This window comes from Ambystoma mexicanum, chromosome 9 (assembly GCF_040938575.1).
Source record: "Ambystoma mexicanum isolate Mex_15411 chromosome 9, UKY_AmexF1_1, whole genome shotgun sequence".
NCBI classification, from domain to species: Eukaryota; Metazoa; Chordata; class Amphibia; order Caudata; family Ambystomatidae; genus Ambystoma; species Ambystoma mexicanum.
The window spans coordinates 174,126,621-174,151,367 of record NC_090931.1 but is presented as its reverse complement, the minus strand read 5'-3'; the positions used below and the strand labels follow the sequence as shown (position 1 = coordinate 174,151,367).

Genomic DNA, 24,747 nt, shown 5'->3' with positions numbered 1-24,747 from the left:
GGCGGTCACTTGGGCCTCTCCCTCGGCTTTCTGCAAGCATTACTGTTTGGATGCCGGCTCTAGATCTGATGCAGCTTTTGGACATGCGGTTCTCTGGAACCTATTTGCTTAAGGAGGGTCTCCTCTCCGGCCCGGGGCTACAATCAGTTGTAATCGCCCATACAGTATGGAGGAAATGGGACAGGACTTAAGAGTAATTATAAGTTACTCACCGTAGTGACTAACATACTCTTCGTCCATAGTCCCCTTTCCTCCATACGTCCCACCAACCTCCCCCTAATAATACTGGTGCCATTAGGCAATGTTAAATCTATTGTCGACGCGTCGATGGGGACTGAGGTGTGGCGCCGGAGGGCGGCGTCAGGGCAGCACCCCAGCGTGCCTCTAAATTTGAAGAAGGTTTTTTCTGGTGAAATATGTTCCGTCTCCCGTCCCTTGGATGGGACGCCCCATAAAGTATGGAGGAAAGGGGACTATGGACTAAGAGTTCGTTAGTCGCTAAGGTGAGTAGCTTATAATATCTATGCCGACCTAGCCTTTGCCCAGCGAAATGATCCAGCCCTCGCTGAAGCTTTCTTACAAGCAATTCCAGTAGAGGAAGGCATACAGAAGGAAAGTAGGTTTATCTCTAACTATTCGGATAAAACAGCCTGCCTAACAGATAAACTTAAAATCGTCAAACCTCAGAAACTCCATTGGAACGATGACGACATATGCTATCACATCTTAAAGCAGACATTATGCCAAAACCCAATCCTAAAGGTGATCGACTTCTTGAACAGTTTGTGCTTCAGACGGATGCCTCTCTTACAGTATTAGGAGCCATCCTGTCCCAAATTTGTGACAGTCTAGAACACCCCATACTATACACCACTCGCAAGTTATTCACATGTGAAAAAACTACTCTGTGGTAGAACTAGAGGCCCTAGCCATCAAGTGAGCCTTTATCCATCTTGGATGTTACCTATTGGGATGAACGTTTACACTGGTTACCGACCACTCACCCTTAGTTTGGATTAGCCAACGTCCAACCCTCGGGTCATGCGATGGTTTCTAGACCTACAACCCTATTGTTTCACATTGGAACACTAGAAGGGAAAAGACCTGGGAAACGTGGATTTTCTTTCCCGGTTCCCCTGTGAAGCAAATGTGGCTACATCACATGGAGGAAGGGCAAGTGAGCGACCTGAAGGTGTCTCGCTAGCTAATCCCCGGGGATCTGTCATCCAAGTGGCCAAGACACAACCATCTCTATAGGATACAGTTCCTGGGGGTGGACCAGTGAGGGAGGATCACCTGGATGGGGGTCCTCGGAGGGAGGGAGTGGGACACCGGGTGAGACGTGGTATCCCCTTCTTTCAGCACCTTTTCCCCTACATTCAAAACCACTGACTCCCCCTTTTTCCGACATGAACACTTTTTCACACGACACACCAGAGAACGGACTAGCGCCAGAGCCGTTTACCTGACATGCCCAATACAAGGGTCAGGCAATTGATCAGAATCACACACACCTGACGGCCCTTCCCCACAGGGATAAAAGGTGGAACAAGAGAGCACAGTATGAGGAAGGCAGACTGCAGGACACCACAGCTATCCAGACCCAGCAGTTGGTGAATATCAAGAGGCTAACATGGAGAGACACAACCTTGCCCTATCTGCTGCAGACCCACAAAACCTCTGCAGAGGGAATCGTAAAACCGAGGACACAAGCCCAAGTGTGCTTCAACAGATGTCAACGGTACATAGAGCGTGTCGACGCTGATAAGCGGGCGCGAGGGAAACTCCTGCTACCGTGGTACCGGCCTTGACTCCAGTAAAGAAGAAAGCCAAGCGGTTCATCACAGCCGGTGAGTCGAGGGAAGAACTGATAAGAACCGGGCTGTGGTGAATGAAAGTCAGAAAGTGAGAAAGTTCAAAGAACTGTAAAAGAAAAGGGGAGACCAGCTGCAGAGGGGGACCGGCACCACGTGGGTGCTTCTCCAAGAAACTGTGGTCGATCCGCATCTGAGTAAAACTACAGAAACCAGAAGGCTGTAGGAGAGCCAACAAGTTAGGTCAAAGTGGTCCTACAGGAGGTCAAGCAAAATCCCCATACATGCGAAAGCCTTCGACCTACGAACTTGAGAAAGCAAGGGAAGTGAATCCTGCAAACATTTATGAATGTGAAGTTGGCAAGAGTCAACCCGACAGAGGGTTGCTGACAAGAAGGGGGCAAGTCTAAAGTCCCAAGAAACCGTGTGTTGACAAACGTGAACCTGGCCGAGGGATGTCCACTGTAACTGTTTAAAAAGACATTAACATTTGCGAGCAAAGGAAAAGCCATAGTGAACACGGAGGAGCGAGGCTGACGGTAAGAAGGAGTCAGCGCCCGGAAGAGGGGGACACAGTGGTGAACAATTGTCACCCAAAGTAAAACTAGGAAACAAACTTCCATTGTTTTGAAGGAACATTTTGTTTTGTTATTGAATATGTCTGGCCCTCGAAGGCAAGTGACTTTCAAGAGGTACAAGACTTGGCCATTGACAGTCCTAATAGCTGCAAGTGGAACTGTCTACTCGTTTTGGGAAAGCTTGAGTGTGTACTGTGCTCCAAGATCGAAGCTACTGCATCCTGACATATTATTTGTGGTCAATTCTTTCTTTTCTTGAAAACCATCCCACACCCTTTTATTTTGACACAACGCCACTAGGACTGCCTTATTTTCATTTGATGGTCGACGCTTGCTCCCATCTTAGATTTAGGGTTAATTAGGATTTTCTACAACCTGCATGCAGTTTAATAAACACCCTTGAACTGTTATCCCTTGTCTGTCTTTACTGCTGCCACCATGAGTTCCTTACAGCATGCAGCGACCGCTGGCTTCAATTCCATTTTTCTGCAAGAGCTATCGCTACGGAAGATCGGCACACTTCGGTCCCTTCAAGAAACCTATTTAATTTTGTGAAAATATGGCATCATCGTCGGCATCACCAACTCCAAGATCGGGTTTAAAAAAATGCCATGACTGCAGGGTGAAAATGCCCCTTACAGACCCTCATTGAGTGTGTCTGTGGTGCTTAGGATCCACTCATATAACATCAGAGTGCGGATCCTGCCTATCGATGACAGCAAAAGCACTGAAAGAGCATAGAGGGAAGTTAGCTGCAGGTAGGACACACAAATCCCCTTTGACGACTGTCAAACAATCCTCTGAGTCGGAAGAAACCTAAAAGATCTTGTCCTCACTGCGCTTGAAGAAAAGGCGCCATCTTCGTCGTCTAGTTCCTCCCCTGAAAGGGTCGCTTGCCCAACCAAATCTGCCTCACCGGCTGAATGGGAGAGATTCAGACTCAAAATGCTTAAAGTATTCGAGAATGCAGCCTCAACCCCCTTAAAGAAAAGCAAGAGCCATGCCCATCTGGACAAACCCGACAGAGAAGGCAAAACTGTGCACCCTCGGCCCCAGCCCCGGGTGTCCAGGAGAAAACTCCTCTGGAGCTTTCAGAGGATCCACCAAGTCGAGAAAAAAACTCCTTCGAAAGGGAAATCTTTGAAAAGATTCAACATCATTGCCCAAAAAAATCGACACCTCGGTTGTCGAAGCCTTCAATGTCGACAACGTTGAAGACTTCGACGCCATTGTCGACGCACATTCCAAAATCCTCAAAGGAGTTTGAGAAAACTAAAGACTCCCACTGCCAAGGAAAGACTTTTTTAAGTCACTCTTCAATTTATGAGGAAAATTAGCCATCCTCTGATGAATCACGTCCTTTTGGATTACAATATGGGACACAAGGTGTTCTGGAGGCTCTAATATCGGAGGACTCGAGGATAAAGAATCTACATGAGACTCTGCAAACTGCAAGTGGGATAGACACCTCCCCCGAAGGGCAGATCCCTCAGACCATGCTGATGGGTCGTACAGGCAACTAATGTCTAGAGGCATAGAATATCTGGGATGGAGTAGACCTGCACCACTTTTTGAGCAGGATGATCTTACAGATATTTTAGATAAGGGACCCCAGGAGGACCCTATACTTCCCTTTCATGTAGCCTTACAAAGGCAAGTCAATTCCAACTGGGAGATGCCGGAATTGATTCCAGCTTTAAATATAAAATTAACAAGCAAATACAGAACTTCAAGCAGTGACCCACGTTACCTAACTAAACATCCAACTCCAGAAAGTTTGGTGGTTCAGGCCGCCACATCCACATCTAAACAGAATGCTGTCACAACTATTCCCTGCTACAGAGATGACGGAGGCTATGATGCTATGGCAAGGTGTTCTCTGCAGGAAGTATGGGCCTTAATTCAGCAAATGCCATGCGTGCACTGGCTAAATTCACTTTCACACTATGGGAATGTATATCGATGGCGACTGCTCCTATCCCTGAAGGGGAAGAAAGAGATGGTTTCCTAAATATTATTAAGGATGGGAAGGATCCAATGTGTGAATCCCTTCAGATTGGTCTCGACTGCTGACAGTAACAGCAGAGCTAAGGCCGTTAGCACTGTAATGCGCAGATTTACCTGGTGAGAAAGTCTGATTTTGCTTCGGATGTGCAATCCAGACTTCTTAACATGCCCTTTGATGGCATGCATTTATTTGGCAGCAAGGCTGACTAGAACCTGGAGAAGCTACAGACCTCAAAAGCAATAGCCAAATCCCTTGGTGCTGCAATCAGACATCCACAAACGCACTCCACTGGAACAGCTTGGAGGGGCATTTCCTTTTGGTATTACTCCTCCGTTGGAAGAGGGAAGAGGACTGTTGAATCAAAGAGGTCAGAAAAGATTCCCCAGTGGTGGACGGGGCAGTGGTGCTAAGACTGCCCAGGCAACGGTTACTTTACCCTTAGCCGCTGCATCAGCTGCTTCAAAACCTCTCTAAGGCCTTAATCCACAAAACCCCTGTGGGAGGCAGACTCTTGCAGCATATGCAGGAATGGCAGAGTATTACTTCAGATGCATGGGCATTGGAAACAGTAGCCCAGGGTTACTGCTTTCCCTTTCTAAAAAGGCCTCAGGATCATCCATCGGGGAGCCACTCTTTAAAAATTCCAGATCTGCTCCTTCTGCAGGAAATGTTGACCCTGCTGGAGAAAGGTGCTATAGAACCAGTACCTGTAGCAGAGAGGAACAAGGCTTGGTACTCCCCTTACTTTCTAATCCCCAAAAAGGATAGAGGATTGAGACCCATCTTGGGCTTGAGAGACTTGAACGAGTTCCTCAGGAAGTTCAAGATGGTTACCCTTTCCCAGATCCTTCAGGCCCTCCAGCTTCAGGACAGGATGGTATCATTGGACCTTGCGGATGCTTACTTTCATGTGCCAATCCATCACAAGCACAGAAGATACTTGAGGTTCACGGTTGGCAGTTCTCATAATTAGTTTTGGGTTCTGCGATTTGGACTGACCTCCGCCCGAGGGTTTTCACCAAGTTTTGATGGTGGTGGTGGAAGCCAGGGGTGGACTGGCCTATAGAGAACTCTGGAGATTTCCCAGTGGGCCTCTGGACCCTGGGCCTCTTTTGTATTGTATTTCCAAATTCTCTCATAGGAAAAGCATTGAGCTTGCTGAAAATGTGTCATATGGGGCCACTTTGAACTTTATTTTCAGGGTCTCTTTTGGTCCCCAGTAATTATTTCCAGGGCCTCTTAGTTCCCAGTCCACCCCTGGTGGCAACGAGTCTTGGGAGAGGGGGATTCACATCTACCCTTACCTGGATGATTGGCTCATCAGGGCAGGTTCTCCCAAACATCTCGGCTCGACCGGTCACTCCCTCCACAGACTGAGTTTCTCCCTCAACTTCAAGAAGCCCCACGTGAAACCATCTCAAAGGCTCCAATTATTCATAGCAGTCCTAGATGCATCCTTTGGAAAAGCCTCAGCACCCGAAGTGAGGGCTCAAGGCATTCTGCAGATGGTTACCAAATTCCACAGTGCCCAGCGTCTTCCGGCCTTTGACTTTTTGAGGTTGCTCGGCCTCATAGCATCCTGTATTTTCCTGGTGCCAGAGGCTTGCCTGCAAATGAGATCTCTCCAATGGGCTCTCGGGACTCTGTGGTCCCAATTCTCAGGCAGGATGTCGGACCTTCTTCAGCTGCCAAGCAGAGTCACAGGACCTTCTGTGGTGGGCCTGCGAGGGAAACATTCTGAATGGAGTATTCTTTTGCCAACAATGGCCAGCCCACGCCAACGATCTGACAATCAGCAGTTGTTGGTCTCCATCGGAGTCCAAACTACACATCAACCTTTTGGAGCTCAGGGCAATCAGACTAGCGCTGAAGGCCTTTCTGCCCTCTGTATGGGGAAAGAACGTCCTGATAATGACGGACAACACTGTGGCCATGTACTACCTCAACAAGAGAGGAGGTGTAGGCTCACTACCACTGTACAGAGAGGCAATGCAGCTCTGGTAATGGGCGATTCAAGAAGGAATCTCCTTCTCGGCAGTTCACCTAGCCAGAGAGCAGAACACGGCGGCGGACGCACTGAGCAGGCAGAGCAGTCTTCCATGAGTGGGAACTAGCTTGGGAAGTCCTTCAAGAGATCTTTTTCTTTGGAGAACCCCTTAAGTGGATCTGTTCGTGGCCAGTGTCAACCGGAAGTGCAAACTGTACTGCTCCAGGCAATTTTCCCCAAGAGGCGCTCTAGGGGACTGTATATGTTTCCTCCAGTCCCCGTCATTCCTCAAGTGATCAGGAGGTTGTTTAAGTTTGGGAAAGCCATGATTATAATTGCTCCAGATTGGGCCTGGAAGACGTGGTACCCAAACCTTCTGGACATGTACATCTGCCCTCCAATACGTCTGCCACAAAGAGAGTAACTTCTCTCACGAGAGGAGGGTCAGGTTCTCCATCCAGACGTCAAGACACTCCACCTTCATGCATTGATTGTGACCTCCCAGACGAAGCAATGGAGATTTTGCTTTTGGCCAGAAGGCCAGCAACGAAATCCTTATACCACTGTTGTTGGAACAAGTTGTGCAGCTGGTGTAGGGATAAGAATGTGGACCCTTTTACATGCATCCACACCTATGGTGTTATCGTTCTTGTTACACCTGGCTAATCTGGGGCTCCAGGTTGGCACAATTAAAGAGTCTCTGGCAGTGCTATCTATTTTTAAGCACTCCTCTGAAGAGACTTATTTCTTCAAAATACCATTAGTGATACAATTTCTGAAGGGATTGACAAATGTATTCCCTCCGATCCCATGTCAAGTCCGTGTTTGGGATCTCAATTTGGTTTTGAAATTTCTCATGTGTGCTCCATTCGAGCCTAATCATTCCTGCCCTTTAAGATGACTAACTCTGAAGTCCATCCTTTTGGTTGCTCTTACATCAGCCCGAAGGGTGAGTGAACTTGAAGCCTTGTCCTGCAAGCCTCCTTACAGTCTTCTTTAAGGATAGGTCCTCAAGGTTAAACCTACTTTTTTACCAAATATTGTGTCTGAGTTTCATTTAACTCAAAAAAAATCATACTTCTCTCGTCTTATCCTCCACCTCATCCTGGAAAGGAAGAGGAGAGATTACACAGACTTGACCCAAGATGTGCACTTACCTTCTACTTATCCAGAATATCTAAGTTAAGACAGGATGATCAACTTTTCATTGATTACACGGGCCATACGTTGGGTATGTCGGTCACAAAACAAACCTTATCCAAGTGGATCATTTTAGGAATGTCTCTATGCTACAGATTAGCGGGAAAAGGTCCTCTTCAGGGTCTCAGAGCTCATTCGACTAGGGGCATAGCTACTTCCCCTGCCTTATTGAGGGTAGTCCCAATTCAGGATATTTTGTGAGCTGGCCACGTGGTCCTCCGTCCACACATTCACATTGCATTATAGTCTGGACTCTTCCTCAAGCCGGGAAGGTGGATTTGGGAAGGCAGTGTTACATTCTGTGCACGCAAACCAATAAGGATGTCCTAAATTCTTATTTGAAACTAAACATTCTGACTCTCTCCTCCAAAAATGCAAGCACTGCTTTGGGAATCTATCATAAGATCATGAATACGTGGGAGGACACAATCCATTCGAAGAACAAATTACTTACCCGTGGTAACTTTCTTTCGATTTGATGTTCCTCCCACGTATTCCTCATCGCCCCTCCCAAATTACACCACCGTAGAATTTCCTTATTGCAGTTTACGCTCTTTCAGGGTGAGTAACTTTCAGGTGTAAGGTAAATCAATATGCATAAAAACAGAACTGAAGGCAACGGTTAGTGGAAGTGGAACACCGGTTGGCGAGACGCGGTATCCCTGCACCTGCAACACCTTTACCCCATCCTACCAGTAAGGCTATTACTGACGATCGCTCACACCTGACTTCCATTAGACTTCCCCACATGGATAAGAGGCAGAGCATGAAAGCACACTCTGAGTGAAGCAAGGCACACAAAGGTATAGCAATTTCAAGTCCGCAGCTGAATGAGGGGAGAAAGACGGCAAACCAAGAATGCTTCGTAAGAAGGGAATTACCCTTGACCTTTTCACCAGATGCCATTACTTTCAAGAAACCTTTGAAGCCGAAAGCACAGGAAACCAGACAAAAAAATCCTGCATTGTGTGTCAGAGATACCGAAGGCCCTCCCGCGCATCTGACCAAGGTGGGGAGGAGGAGGAGCAGCAGCAGCAATTGCTGTGATAGTATTGTCCTTGGCTCCAAGAACAAAGGTGCCGGAAAGAGCAACACAGCCAGGGAGTTGGGGAGACCGATGCAAGACCGGTCTGTGTTGAACTCAAGGTTGCAAGCAGCAACATTGTATACTGAGCACTGGAATTAACATTGTTAAACGCATGCGATGAAAGATGCGAGAAAAGCTAAACTGCTGATAAATGTTTAAACTTGAAAAGGAAAGATACAATACCGTTGAGTGCTCTGGCACCGTGGATTTTCTCATTTGAAAAGTCTCTCAAGTTATTCCGCCAAGAGAAACGAAAGTAGAAGATTGATGAGAATAATTGTGTTAAGTTAATCGAAATGGTCCTGCAATGGTTTAAGCAAAACCCATTGCACATTCGAAAATGTCTTCGATTCTGATATCAGGAGGATCCAAGGCCGAACGAGGGAGATCCATATCGAGGGGATCCGAGCCCAAACCAGGGAAAACAAGTGTGAAAATTGTGATAAAAAGGGGGTGTCAGCCTGAAGAGGGAGAACCATAGTGAACAATGAAAGCAAGAACGTGTGCATGTGAAAATCCTGATAGGAATTGAACTTTGAGACTTTGTTATGACAGACCCCATGCATTAAGAGACTGTTATTGTAAAGAGGCTTTGGCAGAAGGCCCCGATGTCTGTGCTTTGAACTGTATCCTCATGGCCAAGAAGCTGGTGTGTGTGCGAAGCTCGAACGTGCCGCCTTGCCCCGTGCTGAAAACGTGGGGAAGGGAGGCCAACTTTTCCACCGTCCTGATATTTCTTGAACACGTTTTTTGCATACATCATTGTCCCACTCTCTTGTATTTAGAAGTAAGGATTGGCATTAGGTTTATTAGTATAGGCCCTTTTATTTGACAGAGACTTGACTAGGACTGTGTTATTATTTGATGGTTGTAGCCTGCTCCCATCCTTAGGTTTAGATGGGCGTTGGACCAGCCCATTTGAAGTTTGATAAACACCCTTGAACTGTGATCACTTGTCTGTCTTCAATGTTTGATACCATGCCTTCCTTACAGAAGCCTGTTGTTTTTTGTCTTTCCATCCGGATACCTGCAGTTTTATCTTTATTTAAAAACATGATTTATGTCCCATAATGCAAATAAGTCAAAGTGGTAATGTCTTTACAAGGCAATGTATCGCACAAGCTAGTTACAAAATAGAGCAGAAATTAAAAAGTCCACCTCAACAGTCTGGCCCACACTGAGATTTTTGTGGTACTTTAGGCCCTCCAACGAAACCAGTTGTGCACCGCTGAGAGTTTAAGATTATAGTGTGCTGAGGGTGAAGGAGATGGTGGAAGGTCTGTGAGAGAGAGAGACTGAGGGAGACTCCGAGCGAGAAAGGGGTGAGAGAGAAAGAAAGGAGTTGCAGTAGTAAAAGGTTGGAGGTAGGAGGAAGTAGTATGAGGAGGGAAGAGATGGAGAGGAGTGTGATCAGACTGGAGGGACAGAAGGGAAGAGGTGGGAGGAGAGAAAAAAGAGAGACTGAGTTAGGTGAGAAGAGTTGAGGGAGAAGATGGGGAGAGATGGGAAGGAGACAGTGAGAGAGATGGAAGGGGAGATGACATAGGGAGTAGGAGGAGAAAGGGGAGTAAGGAGCAAGATAACGGAAAAGAGCGAAAGGGCTGAGGGGAGAAGGGGAGTACCTGGCAGACACAATTCAGAACATTACTGTGCCCATTCTTGTGGGATTCCTAGCACAGGACATCCTTATGAAGCCCCTGAGAGAGTTAGTTAGATTAGGCCTTGGATTCAGATTTAGTCCTACCCATCAAAGGAGAGTATAGATGAGGCAATGTGGATTGCCAATCTCTTGAATTCACACTAGCCGTGAGTGCTAGGGAAGCCTAGTTTAGGGTGGAGGTAGCCCACAGAAGTTCAGTGATCAATCAGAAATATGCATTAATCAAATGTCTACACTTGGAAGAGGCAGAAATGTATTGCTACTTCCACACCCAGGACCAAGAAATGCTATCCAAGAAAGTGCATCAACTGTAGAAAAGGTCAAGCACCTTGCCAATAAAGTTGAGGGTGGCGAAAACAAGTCACAAATAAAAAATATACCATAATAGTGTTAGTGGGATACATTCTAATGTATGATAACAACCCTGCAGGCAATGCTGTAAAATCTTTTTAAAAATTTGAGGATTGACCTCACACTGGACAGGGCATATCGTGTCCTTTGCATCGAATGCTGCTTCTTGCCCTCCAGCTGAACGAGCATGTTGCAAGGCACACTCATTTGTACGCATGGCCTCTTTAAGGCAGAATGCGTACGTGACAGTAGAACCACAGTGTGAAGCTGCTTGCACGCGCATTCCCTGGGGCACTTGACATTTACTTTCGGCATAAACTGGTTCCCTCTCAAAATGGAAGCCTTTGGAGTTCTCATGGTTGGGCTGAATCAATGCCATTAAAATGAGCATTCTCCTTAAATTAAGTTACATTTTTCTTACCTTCCCAATCCATGTTCCGAAGTCAGCACTGCAAACATTTCAATGCAAATATTCCTTTTTCCTGCGCCAGCTGTAAGTCTAGGGTGGCTTTTAAAGCTCTCATTGCAGATCTTTTTAATGGGATTTTAGAGGTTCTCTATCTAAGTCATTATCTTGTTGCCGCCCAACATAATTATGCTTTCAACTTAATAGATTCTCACTGTTATGAAAACATGGCAAGTGTTTCAGCAGTTCTGCCCCTTTATACGGACTTCTCTGGAGGTCAAAGATTGCTCATCCAGGCAGAACCTTAAGGGCCACTCTCATGCTCTTTTCCTAATGGGGTGAAGCCAACTGTAAAGTAGGTATTTGCTCTCCCTTCTCCATTAACCCCCATTTGGGAAAATGTAGATTTTCCTACTGGGTTAAAGGCAGAGGACTTTAAGGCTTGGGAGTGGGCGGCCTTTTACATTTGGGTCAACTTTAGGTTAATGGTAGATTAAAGCCTTAGAAGAATGTTCTCTTCCACAAGGTGAGGATTTCAGATACTTGCAGTGCCCTCAGACAGGGCACTGAGCCCCCTGTTTGAGCATAGCCCGACTTGGTAAAAACACCTCATGGGTTTAGAACATCACCTTCAAACAGGTACTCCTGAAGAGAGGATGTTAGGACAGATTTTCAATTTAATAATAAATCTTCCCCACCTCTGTCATCCCAAGAACTTTTTGCTGGACTTGGTAATTATTTTTCCTTGTCCCTAGAGAGTGGCAATATTGTTCCCCTCTCACCCTGTATTTTACTCTTTTTATGGGTGACCTTTTTATGTCTCTTCAACATTTGGGCTTCAGGTATTTTCCTAAGGCAGCACACTGCTCCTTATGGGCAGTGTTGCTGGGTTGCCATCGGGCTTCCTTTTTTATTTTCTCTTAATGTACTTAGGTGAACTACTGTTCCCAAGGGGTAAAGTGGGATTTCCATCCCCCTTTACATTTGATATAGTGAACCAGCATATCCCACCTTATGTGGAATGCTGTGGAGATACATGGTATCCCCTTTCTCACGGACTTGGTAAAACATGTTTTACAATGACGAGCTTATTTTAATGGCTGGTGGCAGTGAATCTACTTTAATTACTTTTTGTCAAAATTACTTGCAGGCTGTCAAATCAGCCGCACTAATGCACAGGAGGGTCACCATTCTGCTAGATGGCTTCTTTCTTTTTCACCATTTTCAAGTATTTGTTGTTTCTTGAGTCGTCTTCTACCGTCCTAGGTGGGGAGATCCTGGTCATAGCTTTGTCTTTGGCGGGTATCCGCTGGAAAGCCTGCCAAGTCTCCAGAGTGTTTGTGAAGACAGGAAATGGGGGAGGAGTGCAAACCTCTGCCGCTCTTTGTCTTTTGGCATGCTTGCCTGGAACCAGTTCCAACTTGGAGGCTGGCTGTCCTGGAAGGACAGCCACCCCCCAAAGTTTGAATGTTGCTTGCCTGATTGGCTGGGTTCGAGTATAACGGTCTGATTCTGGAAGCTGAAGAAGTAGTCGACCACTGGAACGAAATGCAAAGAGGAAGATACGACGGCTGTAACAAAATCCAGCGACCAGAGACCCTGTTGTGTGAGCCGAGCATGATGTGTAACCCTTACTTCCAAGCGACCTGGGGGTACTGAAAACGACGACTCCTACTCAGAGGCTGGTGGGACCCACTCTTCTCAAGGAGACCTGCCAAACGAGCCATCCCTCGATGTGCTGCGACCTTGCTGGGCTGCAAAACACCAATACCAAGGGACCTGAGCCAGAGTGCTTTGCAGGGTCTTCCGAAGTCCGATTTTTGCTGGAACTTTGCTGGATCCCTTGTGGTCCCACTGAAGCAAGATTTGAGTCCTTGAAGTCCCCTCGAGTGCTGGTTCGAAAGAGTGGAGAAAATCTGGCGATATTGGTTCATCATCTGGTTCCTGTAAAAGGGCACCAAATCCAGAGAGACGCAAGAAGCATCAAAGATTTCTTCGTCTGGAGCCTTCCCTGTCGATCTCTGCTGGAAGTTCCCATCCAATGTCCACTCTTCAGTCACCATGACCAAGAATCCAAGGACCTGATCCTGTGCTGCTATATCATGAAGTTGTCCACTTACAAACTCTTCTTCGCTTCTGAGGTACTGTGTTGTCTTGGGGTATTACTTACTTTAAGTCTTGTGTTGATCCTGTGAAGCTGATTGGGTTATTTGTGTGTTTGGGAATTCACCTATACCTTTCGCCCAGGCCTAACGTTTTAACGCATCTAGGGTGTCTTCTACGAATTCTCTGAACACTTCCTGCTAAACCTGAAGTCAGTACTACTTGTTTGTCAAGCTATCTGCTGGAACTCTGACTTTTCTGCCTACTGTTGGCCACTAGACCACTAGTGTCCCCCTCTTCCACTGAGAACACTCAAGCTCCAAGAATAGGGTAGGACTCACCAGGATAGGTCTGTGCCTTGAAAATATAACAAGTATTTTAAGTTGCTTATTTGCAAAGGTGTTAGTGTTGTAACCGTACCTATGGGAATAGAGAAGGTAAAGAGTGTTAACGTTTTTACATACCTTTTGAATGTGTTCTGCCATTCTAAAAGGTACATTAGATTACTTTATTTGCCTGTGAATGTGTTTTACCATTCTAAAAAGTATAGTAGGTAATTTTTACTAGCCTGGAAGTGTGTTCCACTCTTCTGAAAAGTAATGTAGTTGGTTTCACTGAATATTTCTGTAAGAGAATAATTGTAAATGTTCACCAACAGGGTTGTACCTACCTTGTATAGCTGTGTGCCATTCTAAATAGTATAACATGAGGTTTTGCTTACCTTGATCTGCTTAGAGCATTTCTAAATTACTCTTACATTATGTTTGCGCCATTATTAAAGAGTGCCCTTGGGTTCTTCTTTCCATGAACAGCTTTTAGAGCACTTTTAAAATAGTGTATAAAGGTTTTACTTACCTTGAATTGTTTAAGGCATTTCTAAAATAGTATATAAAGTTATTGCTTGCCTTAGTCTGTGTTTCACTGATCTGAAAAGCAACATTGGTGCAACTGTAACAGTTTATTAGCAATTAGGTTTTACTCTCCTTGTATAACTTCAGGTTATCCAAATGTAGTTAGAGGTTAGTTACCTACCTGTGAACTGTGTTCTGAAAAGTAATTTGTAAATATCACTTCTGAAAAGAAAGGTTACATATGTTGCAAGGTGGACACCTGCAACGCTGTTATAAGGGGTTTCTTCTTGCTAGGCATTGAAGGTTATGACCAATAGTGTCTACTGCCCTTGAATTACTTATGTTATTCTAAAAGTAACTAATTTGGTTTTACTCCCCAAGAATAGCTGATATCCATTTGGCTTACCTTGAATTACGTATTGTATTCCGAATAAGGTATATGCTTTGGTTTGTATGCTGTAGCATTGTATTGGTTTTTAGAAGTGTGTTTGTGCTTTGTTATAGTAATTACTTTCCCCAATAATTATCTTGGTCTAATTGTATTTAAAATAAACAATTTATTTTTACAATACTTCTGGGTGTAAGTGTTTCTTTTGAACCATATGTATGCTACATGTTCTTTATACTTACCTATAGCCCACTCTCCCCCCTAATATAAGCCTGGCTGCTCTGTCCATTCTACCAACATTACAGGTGGTACAGCCTTACGCTAAGAGTTGTATTGCCTCAGGTGTTTTTATAAAGCCCTAATTGGACTTTTGAAAAAGTGCCCTAACAGAGGATATCAAGCGTTTGGAACGGAAATGTAAACACTCGTACAAGGGAAAAAGGGAACAAGATTAGCAAATTGAAATGGATGATGTATCATAGAATAACATTTGGTTTAGAGTTCATAAAATTTCACTTTTTAGTCAAAGCAAAAATAAAAGGATTTCTTACAAGATAAGGCTGTGTTGGTAACTTATGCCAGAACGTCTGTATAAGTTATTTCTATCCCATGTTTCCATTTTGCTGGAGGAGCCTTTTGCCCATCGGTATATTTCTTCATTCATGGTTTTCCTGTTGCATGCTGCAGCAGTTTTGCCATTAGATAGTAGCCCTCATGAATTGTATGGCAACATTAGCTACCTTTATATCCTAGGGTTAATCTTCTTTGTGATGTGGATGACTTTGGACCCCGGTCAAGACTTGTAACTCATATGCTTCTGGCCTCTTGATTATCAATCACTCAACAACGGAGGTCAAATAAACCTCTTTCTTTTTGATGGTTCTAATTATGGGACACTTTGCTAAGGGTTAAGCTTGCTTCTGCTGTGCAATTGGACCACCACAGATAAAAGGGTGCATTGTGCCCATTTAGAGAACATGTTAATAATTCCTATGATGGTGCAAGCACACAGAGACCCAAACTGTTGCCATTGTATTACTAGCAAAACCATTGTAGGCTTTCATGTTGTTTGAGGGGTGGACTATGTAGCGCAACCTGTTAAGGTCTACTAGGGCCTCTTGAGTAATTCATTTATTTCTCAACTATTGAATAGCCCGTGTATACGGGCCAAAGTGCGTTAAGATAGAAATATTCAGAGTGTGCATATATTATGTGGTGTATTTTCTGTAATTCATGTTAAGAGAGAAAAATGTACACAGTAGGACCATGATTAATCCTAAGGCAACAGCTCCCTCTAGCAGTGACAACAGGCAAAGCGGGTAGTCTCTACTGTGCATGACTGCATCGGACAAACATACATCTGCCCTTTTTATTATAGGTATAGATTTGATAATGCATTCAATTATTTTTGCTCTGTGCCCGAGTCTCAACTTTTCTTTGAAACATTTTCTATTTCTTTATTCTGTAAATGTGAATCCTCTTCTTTATGGAACAAAAATAAAAAATAAAAGAGAAAAGCGATAAGGAGATGGTAGAAGATTTAGTGATGGACTGGGAATGCATCTGGAAGGAGAAAGATGAGGTGGTAGAAGAAAGTGCGAAGTGTTGCAACAAGGACGTGAAAGAGCAAGGGATAGAAAGAAGTGCAGCGAATGAGTGGAATATTGACAAGGTGCAGGAGGGAGAAGTTGCACCAACCGAGGTGGGAAAAGCTCTGAGCAGAGAGGAAGGTCCAAGGCAGGGCCATATAGATGAACATTAGAGGTGACGCAGCAAGTGGAACAGGGAGACTATAGTAGGTGGCTGGAGTACCAGGATCCTGGAAGAGAGCGATATTAAGAGTTGCAGTGAGCACCCTATCTAGGGCAGCCTCCAGTCATCCTGTGGCTTTGATCCCTGCTAGAAGGCTTTGCACTCTTGCCCCCACCTGTAGAGTCCATCAACAGGCCCCAGTCCTGAGCTGAAACTCAGGAGGTGGCTCTCCCCTCTCGTAAAATGAGAAGAAGGGTGTAGGAACCTCTTAAACATGGGACTGAGAACGAAGGAAAAGGGACCTAAGAAGACTATAGAAGAAGGGTGTGGGAACACTTTAGACCGTTATTTGTGTTAATTGTCCACAAACCCTCCACTACCCGTCCCCACACTACCTGAGACTCTGTGACCTTCTCCCTACTATTTCCTCCCCTTGTTGCTTGTAGACCCCTTGCTGCCAATAGCCCTCCCTCCCCCGTTATCTCCCTGCTCCCCTTTTCTATGCTTCCTTCACTGTGTTCATCCCCCTATGATTGTAAAGTGCTCTGTTACTTTCCGAAGCTAGGCTGTGCTGTATAAATACAATAAAATAATAATTGGCCGGGAGAGGCCTGATCCCGGACTTAATGAGAACCGGGAGAATGTTTTGTTCAAATACTCTGTTTAAATGGGTGACACCTTCTTTTAATTTCTCGAAGCACTATCCTCCTCCTGGTGAATAACCATCCTTACAACTTTAGCTTGGTAGTTCAAACCATATCAATTTTTTATTTGGCCCAATTTGTACACAGTTCCTAATTTTTAACCACCACCTTTTGTCTGGCCATTGTGTCGTTCAACTTCAACCATGCTATGTGACAGTATCTATGTTCCCTTCTTTGTTGTCCACTTATAGACCCATTCTGGTAGGAGAATGATAGATCTGTATGGCCTCCAGTTTGTTCTTTTTGTAACATATCTTTCTAACTCTGGAGCCTAGATTCTCCCTCAAGATCCCCATCAAAAGTGGAAGTGATGGAGAACAAGCCCACCATGCTGTCAGAAAGCTGTACACCCGGAGCCTCCCCAACCAGCAGCCGTAAGTATATGGAGTAAGCGTTACCGGGGCAACTGGTATTCTGTCCTGGTGGGATGGCGTGGTGTGTGAAGGCTGCCGGTCCTTCTGCACATTTTATGCCTAGCCTGCTAGGGGAATGAGTGGGACTATTCATAAGCGGGACTAGAGTTGGAAGGCTTCTTGGCAGCTTTCTTTGGTAGATTATCTCGTGGTCCACTGTTGCTCTGCTTCCTCTCTCTGTTCCTTGCTTTTTTCTTTTGGCCATTTCCTCTTCTTTCCCCACTTACCTTCTCTTTCCACTCGCCCTGCGACTCCTTGTTCCTGCTTTCACGGGCTTCTGCTCTCCTGGTACTCGCTCAACCACAGTGCTTCTTGCGACGTTCATTCCTGAACACCTTCTCCAGCATCCCCTACACACTCCTATCCCTCTGTGCTAGCGTGCCGCTAAAACGCATCCCCTGGACACTAGCGCTTCCAGAGTGTCCACTACTTTCATGTGTCGTCTTTACTCGCCCACTGTTGGGTAATTGTCATTCTTACTTTTGACTCCTTTCTGCAACATCCATGTTACACTGTGAAGATTATCTATTTCTCGTGCAGTTTTACACTCGTCTTCCAGGGTTTTTCTCTGCCTTGGCAGTTGGACTGTGGGAGACTGACATGTGGGTGTCAGTACGAACACTGTCAATATCCCCTTTTCTGGGTAAGCCCCCTAAATAGGTTTGATGCTGACTGCTAACTTGTGCCCTTTTGCGCTTCAGAGAGATCCCGTGAAGAGCCTGCTTGTGACCTTCCCTTGTTTTGTTTTCCCAGCATACTGAAATTTCAGAGTGTAGCTTTCATCCATGGGCTTTAGGGCCCAGTAGGAAGAAAGGGGCTGGTGTCAAAGTAATCTACCTTCTTGTTGTGACACTGACAACGTAACTTGCTTCATTGACAGTCCCCAAAGTCTTTAAAAAGGGGGCGTTTATACAAAGGTGTTGCCCCTGTGAACTACCAAGAGCATGTTCCAGATTGCAATATTACCCACCAGAGACCAGCACTGTTTTAGATTGCACCACATCCCAAGAATAGAAGTAGACCACCATGGTTCCATTATTTGATTCCCATTTCTTTATTAATATCAAAATTGTAACAACCCTGAGTTTTAAGATTAGAACGTGGGTGTTATCCATTGAACATGTGCAGATTCTCCTTGTGCCTTAATTTTGGTCTACGATTTATCAATTAAGTGCTGCAGTGGAAGGGCTCTAGTTTACAAATGTCACAAGGGAGTTATCTGCACATTGCAGTACAAATATTTTTCCCATTCTTTTTTACTTAACCATATTTATTTTATTTGCAATTTGTTCAACTTGCCACATGTAAATAACATGCTTCAATGCACAAGGCGATTAAGAAAAAAACAAGGGTAGACATGAAGAAAAGAGAGTGAGAAAAGTACTGGAAGGGAAAGAAGGAAACATCTTTCAATATAAAGGAATTAATTCCCAGTGGTGGGAAATCACATTCCTTGGATGCTAGGATGGTGAGAGAATTAAGTGCTGGTGGTGAGGTCATTCAGTGGGTGGCCATGGCTATAAGGAAGGATGCTAGAGCACATTCGAAAGCGCGATGTCCGGTTTATTCGACATAATTCACTTAATTGCTCACTTGAATTTGGTTTTGTCCTCTAGGCTCTTCAAGTAATTTGGGAATTTGTTCCAAAGTCTGCTAACTTTGGAGTTCAGGACCCTAGTAAAAGATGTTTAGTTTCTGAACAACTCTTCAAATCCCCAGTGAGGAAATGCCCATGCTTGGCTCTCTGGTGAAGGGATATGTGGTCCCGACAGGGTTTGGATACTGCCACTCGTTCAGTGATAAACGACCAGGGGAGGTTTAGGGAGTATCCCCTTGTCCACTACACCCTAGCTCGCAAGCCAAGCACACAGGAAACTATATTTGCACTTACCGGGACTTGCAAACTTGGAAAACCTACAAAGTACATGCTCCTTGTAGCTGGCAGCACGCACATACGAGTAACAAAACGAACATGGCACTGGCCCTAGGTATTGGCTTAGTTTGCAGAGCTGCTTCAGCAGGGGGAGGAAACCAACAACATGTGCATAGACACCCCAACTTGTGCATAGTACTACCTGGGAATTAAAATCGGCCAATCCTATTTAGAAAAATATTTGTTAGGACAACTGTTATTGGAGGAGGATGCCATGCCCCTATGCAGGAGAGCCGGGTTTAGCACAATGTTGTGGAAGTGCGTAAATGAGAAGTGAGACATCTAAAGGAGGAGGTAGTGAGACAGGCACCTGGAGAAGGAGGTGGTGAAAGATCAGAAGGAGCTGTTAAGGTGTCAGGAGGCAGTGGTTTCAGAGGGAGAGCATGGCAAGTAAAGGGAAGTGGGCCGTGAGACATCAAGAGGCAGGTGAGCTGATGGAACAGGTGATAGTAGAGTAGAGCCATTGAGAGAAGGAGAGCAGCTGGGGCCAGCTGAGGTAAGGTACCCCAGATACACTTGGATCATCGGTGGATCAGTGTGGCTGGGTGAGATGTAAGGAAGTGACAGGAGTTAAGGTAGAATCCAGCATATGATAAAAGGTAACAGGGGAAGGGTGCACACTGAACAAGATTGTTGCAGCTGTATGGGGAGGACAGCCAGAAGGGGAAATGGAGGTTTAGTCAATCCCCTATGCTAGTCTCCCCTCCTCCAACCCAAGCAATAAGCCAAAGACCGCTAGATCTTGTGGCCTATCCTTGGTGACCTCTAGCCTCATTCCTGTGGCTGCTGTGATTTAAGCATTTACTGCATGCTATCTTGGGGACCGGGTCAGACTGAGAAGCTGAAGGAGAACTTATTGGTCGTTCAATATATGGAAGGAGTGCAGAGGACACTTAAACACCCGAGACTGTGAGTGACTGACCTCCTCCTCTCCCCCACTATACAGTTTTGGGAGGTGGACAAGGCTTTTGAGGCTGTTGAAACACAAGAACTTTATTTCCTATTTTATTTGTTCAATCTTCAAGAGAAGAAATATCTTTTGGTGCACAATACTGGAATTTAAGGAGAAGCTACCCTCTCAGGTTTTTGCTCTATATGTCTTAATGGAGAAACCCTGGGTGAAGGACCCAAAGAGAAGTTGTCCTGATTATTCTTTACGTCACCTTTCCTCACACTGTTTTTTTTATTTTATTTCCCTTATCCTTATTTGTAACTAACCCCAAATAAACATTAACAAAATCGTACAAAGTGGTGTCTGCCTGATCTTTGACCAATGACTTCTTCGTGACACCCCCAAAGTGCATTAGACAGGTTCTTTGATTTGAAATGCTGGAGAAGCAACACTTCTGCGTAGGTTGACCAGAGGACTTGTTGCAGGGATACCATGCTGCCAGTCCTAGGCTTTCCTGCTCAAGAATGTATTTCTTTATTAAATGAAAGCACAGGACTAGGAAGGTGGTGTCCTGGTGACCTGGTATCGTCTAATTGACAAAGGCCTATGCATATTCCTGATCTCTCTTATGTGTGGGTCACGCTTAACAGTTTAGTAATCTCCACTTGTCTCTCTCTGCCTGGTATAGGTGACAGCCACATGTCCAGTGGCTTGGATCCTGTGGCTGAGACAGCAATCCGGCAACTGACTGAGACTAACAGAGCGCCAAAGAAGACCCCGACCAAGCGGAGCACTTTGATCATATCTGGAGTGTCTAAGGTAAGATGGAAGAGGCAGCTATACAAGCCTACATCATTTTTGCTGGTGATGGCGAGACCTTGGGGACCGAGGACAGTTGCTGTGTACGATAGATCATGGGACACAAGGATGGCTATATTGTGAAATAACCAAGAGAAAGGCTAATTATAGAAATAGAAATTAGGCAGCATACAGGCTACACCATGAAAGTGTCAGTATCCGTGCTGGCTATAGTTATAGAACATGAGCAGAAAGGGTGGCTACAGTTTGAGTCTGCCTACAGCCGTGCTGGCTAAGAGTGAGGCATCACCAGCAAGCATTAGAATGATAATCGGCAGCAAGAAAAACAACCATAGGGCAAGAGAATCAGTAGAAAGGATAAGAGGAGTTTGCCTTCAGCCTTAGGTTTGAGTTTAGAATTAAACTGTGTAATGTTGTCTGTGCTCTTACCAATACCCCTCCCAGCCCATGATAAACCCACATGCCTTAGGCCATGGTTAGCAGGATATTTGATGGCTCATTTGAAATGCATGCAGCAGCCTTCATCTGAGAGTAGCGTTGGATGCTACTGCCATGGAGTGTTGTGTCCAGATGCACTGCAAGTCCCTTCTTGCAAGGCTCAAAAACAAAGTAATGCATAATATGCCTAATTCCACCAGTGAGAATACACCAATCGCTTTGAGAGAGTTTATCTGTTAGTTCATCAAGGCGTTGCTTTGCAACTTTAAACGTTTTTGTAGGTAGGATCCAGAGGACGATGAACTAGAATCAGAAAAGCCATTGAGGTCATCCTAACTGTAAAAGTTAATCTTTAACAATAGGCCTGCAGCACCCACATCGTCATTCCGGAATCCTTACCAAAATGAGTACTGCAATGATGTGCCCATGGTAGTGCCCCAACAGAAAAATCTGCAGCTTAGCAGAAAGTTGATACTACAATGTAATGCAAGGTCTACTATACTAGGTCACTCATCAATTTTTCTTAAGGATGGGCTATAGAGAAGAGGCGGAGCCACCCGCTCCGCGATGCAACCGCTACTGGTGAAAGATGGAAGCTCCCTCAGTCATTGTGTATTGAGATCCGGGATGCGGAGTGCCTAGCAGGGGTAAGGTTCCCTGCATAAACAGAAGTCTATCTGCTTCATAGTGGGGCAAAGTTAGGTGGCTGTTACAAACCGATGGCCTACCACCAGTCTCTCTGAGATAAACTCCTAGAAAATAAACCACAGGACGTGGTTTTACCATTTACACTATTGATGTGTGATTGTGAAAAGAGCAGTAGCCCAGAGTAACACCCACTGACTGAGCAATACCTGGCACGGGGTCTGGATGGGGGGGGGGGAGCTCTGTGGGAACCCATCAGTGTTGGGAAAGATTTCTCTTTTCCTGCACTTTTCCTTCCATTTTTATGGACCCCCAAACCTTTTTGCTTTTATTTTTGATCCTGACCTGTACTTTTTACAGTGCAGTGAAGCCTTCGCTACACTGTCTTTTTGCTCATCTGTTATGGGGAAACTGGCATGTCCTTCAGGCTGTGAGTACTGGGAAACATCGTTTCCCTCAGTCTTGTTACTTAGTTGCTACTTTTAGTAACTTTTTATCGCTTGTTGTAATTTTTCTATCATTGTACAATGTATCTTACAATGCAGTACAATTGCGTAAAATTTTGTTTTTACCTTAGACTAACGCTCAAACATTTTACAATTTTTGGTGCTTTTCGTTTTAGCCTTACTGCGTTTACCAAGTTTGGCTACTAACTGTGTCTAGTGACCAAACATGGCCATGCCACAAGGTTTTTTGCTTGTCTTTTGGCCAGCTTGCCTTTTAGCCTTCTTGCTGGCCTCTAAGGCCAGGAAAATCCTTATATGGACTTCCAGTGCTCGGGAAAGCAGAGGCTTTTGGCAGGATAGTAGATGGCTGTGTGTTTGCTGGCAGGATGTGGGCTGGGACTGTCTGGTCCCAATCCACAAACTGGTTTCAGTGTGCCTGAGTGTTATGCATGAGTGTTCCTGCCAGTTGTCCTGATCGGACCACTGCTGGGGCTAGTTCTGCTATTGTCTAGTGGAAGTTTCTGCTCTTACCTGGCTTTTGGGATAAGAAGAAGGACCCCTGCACACACTCTAGAGAGATCCTTGAGTAACGCGAAAGAGCCAAGACTCCTGTCCAGCTGTGAGACCTGTGAGGAAACTGTAGACCCGTATAAAGGAGGCCTGCCAACCAACTTCTGCTGCTGTTATGGAAGAGCCCTGTCTTGCTGTTCTTCAGCAGTCTTGTGAGGGGTCTGCGACCCATGCAGAGGAGGGAACATCCATGCCTGACTTCTGCTCGGTACGCTGCGAAGAAGAGCCTTCGGAAGTGCCCCAGGACTGCCCTGTGGCTGACAAGCTTTACGTGTGGGCTACAGTGCTGCCAATGTCACCATTCCACGTTGAGGCCTGGCACTTGGGGGATCCTCAGTTTATCCTACAAGACTTACCTCAGTGAAATTTCAGAGACCTAGCATCAAGAGGACCCGAAATTGGAGGGAAAGTCTGACGGCGACAAGTGAGTCCCTGTCCGCAACAGCTTACCTGAATCGAATCCAGTCTTGAGAGGGGTCCTGCATCTTGTTTTTCTGCAGTCTGTCACTGAGAGTCCTTGCACCAGCCAAAAACACTGACCGGATATCAGTTCGAACCAGCAACCCCTGCGAATCAACTGAGGCTGACGGTTGGAAAAGCGACCTCTGACCTGCCATTGACCTGCCAAGTCCTGGGACGGATCTGAGTACAGTAGGTGAGTAAGTGGTTCTTAACTGCCCTGAACTCCCTTTCAAAGATTTGCTAACTTTTCTAAAACTTGTACAATACTTTGGCTTTGCCAGTACTTGCTCACGCAAGCCTTCCGAAAGTTGGAGACACTTTTGTTAGTTAGAATAACTTGTCTTCTAACTCTTGGAATCGTTCACTGGACCCCAGAGGCCCTACCTTCATTTTTTCCAGCATTACAAACTGTGTTGGAACTTTTCCTGAAAGTTTGGGCATAAAGCCCCAGGCAACTTGGGGAAGGACTTTTGAAGCTAGGGATAATTCTCTGTGGACCTGTAGTGCATAATCTGATCTGTATTTTCCTTTACATGGGTCTGATATGTGTTATGCCCTACTCTAGTGACTGTATATATGTATTCTGCTTTGTGCTTTGTGATGCTTCTACCTGCTAGTAGTCATTTTTCATAGTGATATTTGGCCATAAATAAATATCTGTATTTGTATACATACTATCTAAGTGTAATTTGTGATTCTCATTGTGGACTCTTTACAAGCTCACCACCAATTGAGACTTAGCTTAGACCACTTGTCACCGCTACCTTGAACTGGTTTTGCTACAGCTCTCAAAGTTGTGCCTGTCACAATATAGTTTCGCCTTCTATACATCTGTCCCCCAGGCCAGAGTATAGAAAATCAGTCCTTCCAATCGGCAATCAATGAAAATCAAAGCGGTGAATACTTGCACTCCACACAGTGGCAATAGCAAGCAACAAACATACCTTACAGCAATAGACTTTCAGGCTCCAGGTCCTTGAGCCGCCATTACTATGCTGCCTGATTCCAACATGGCAGATAGACTATAACCTTCGGCCAGGAGGACTGGGACAAGGACCGACCCTGATTAACAAATCTGTGCAAGATTGTCAAGTGTTAGGTAATATTTTCATAGTAATGATAAATCTTCCTGAGCTGTGTCAACCCCAGAACATTTTGATTTTACTGGTGGATTATTTTTCCTTATACCTCAGTGAGTAGGAATCTTTTTCCACGCAGTCTTTTACTCTTTTTATGGATG

The 24,747-nt window shown here is 45.2% G+C and overlaps 1 protein-coding gene across 2 annotated transcripts in view; it reads left to right on the top strand.

Moving 5' to 3' along the window:
- C2CD2L (C2CD2 like) overlaps positions 1-24,747 on the top strand; it is a 533,517-nt gene that overhangs the window by 369,919 nt on the left and 138,851 nt on the right. For both annotated transcript variants that reach the window (XM_069614381.1, XM_069614380.1), the window contains 2 exons: positions 17,165-17,263; positions 20,816-20,946. In XM_069614381.1, coding sequence (XP_069470482.1) covers positions 17,165-17,263; positions 20,816-20,946 — 230 coding nt within the window. The remainder of the gene's footprint in view (positions 1-17,164; positions 17,264-20,815; positions 20,947-24,747) is intronic.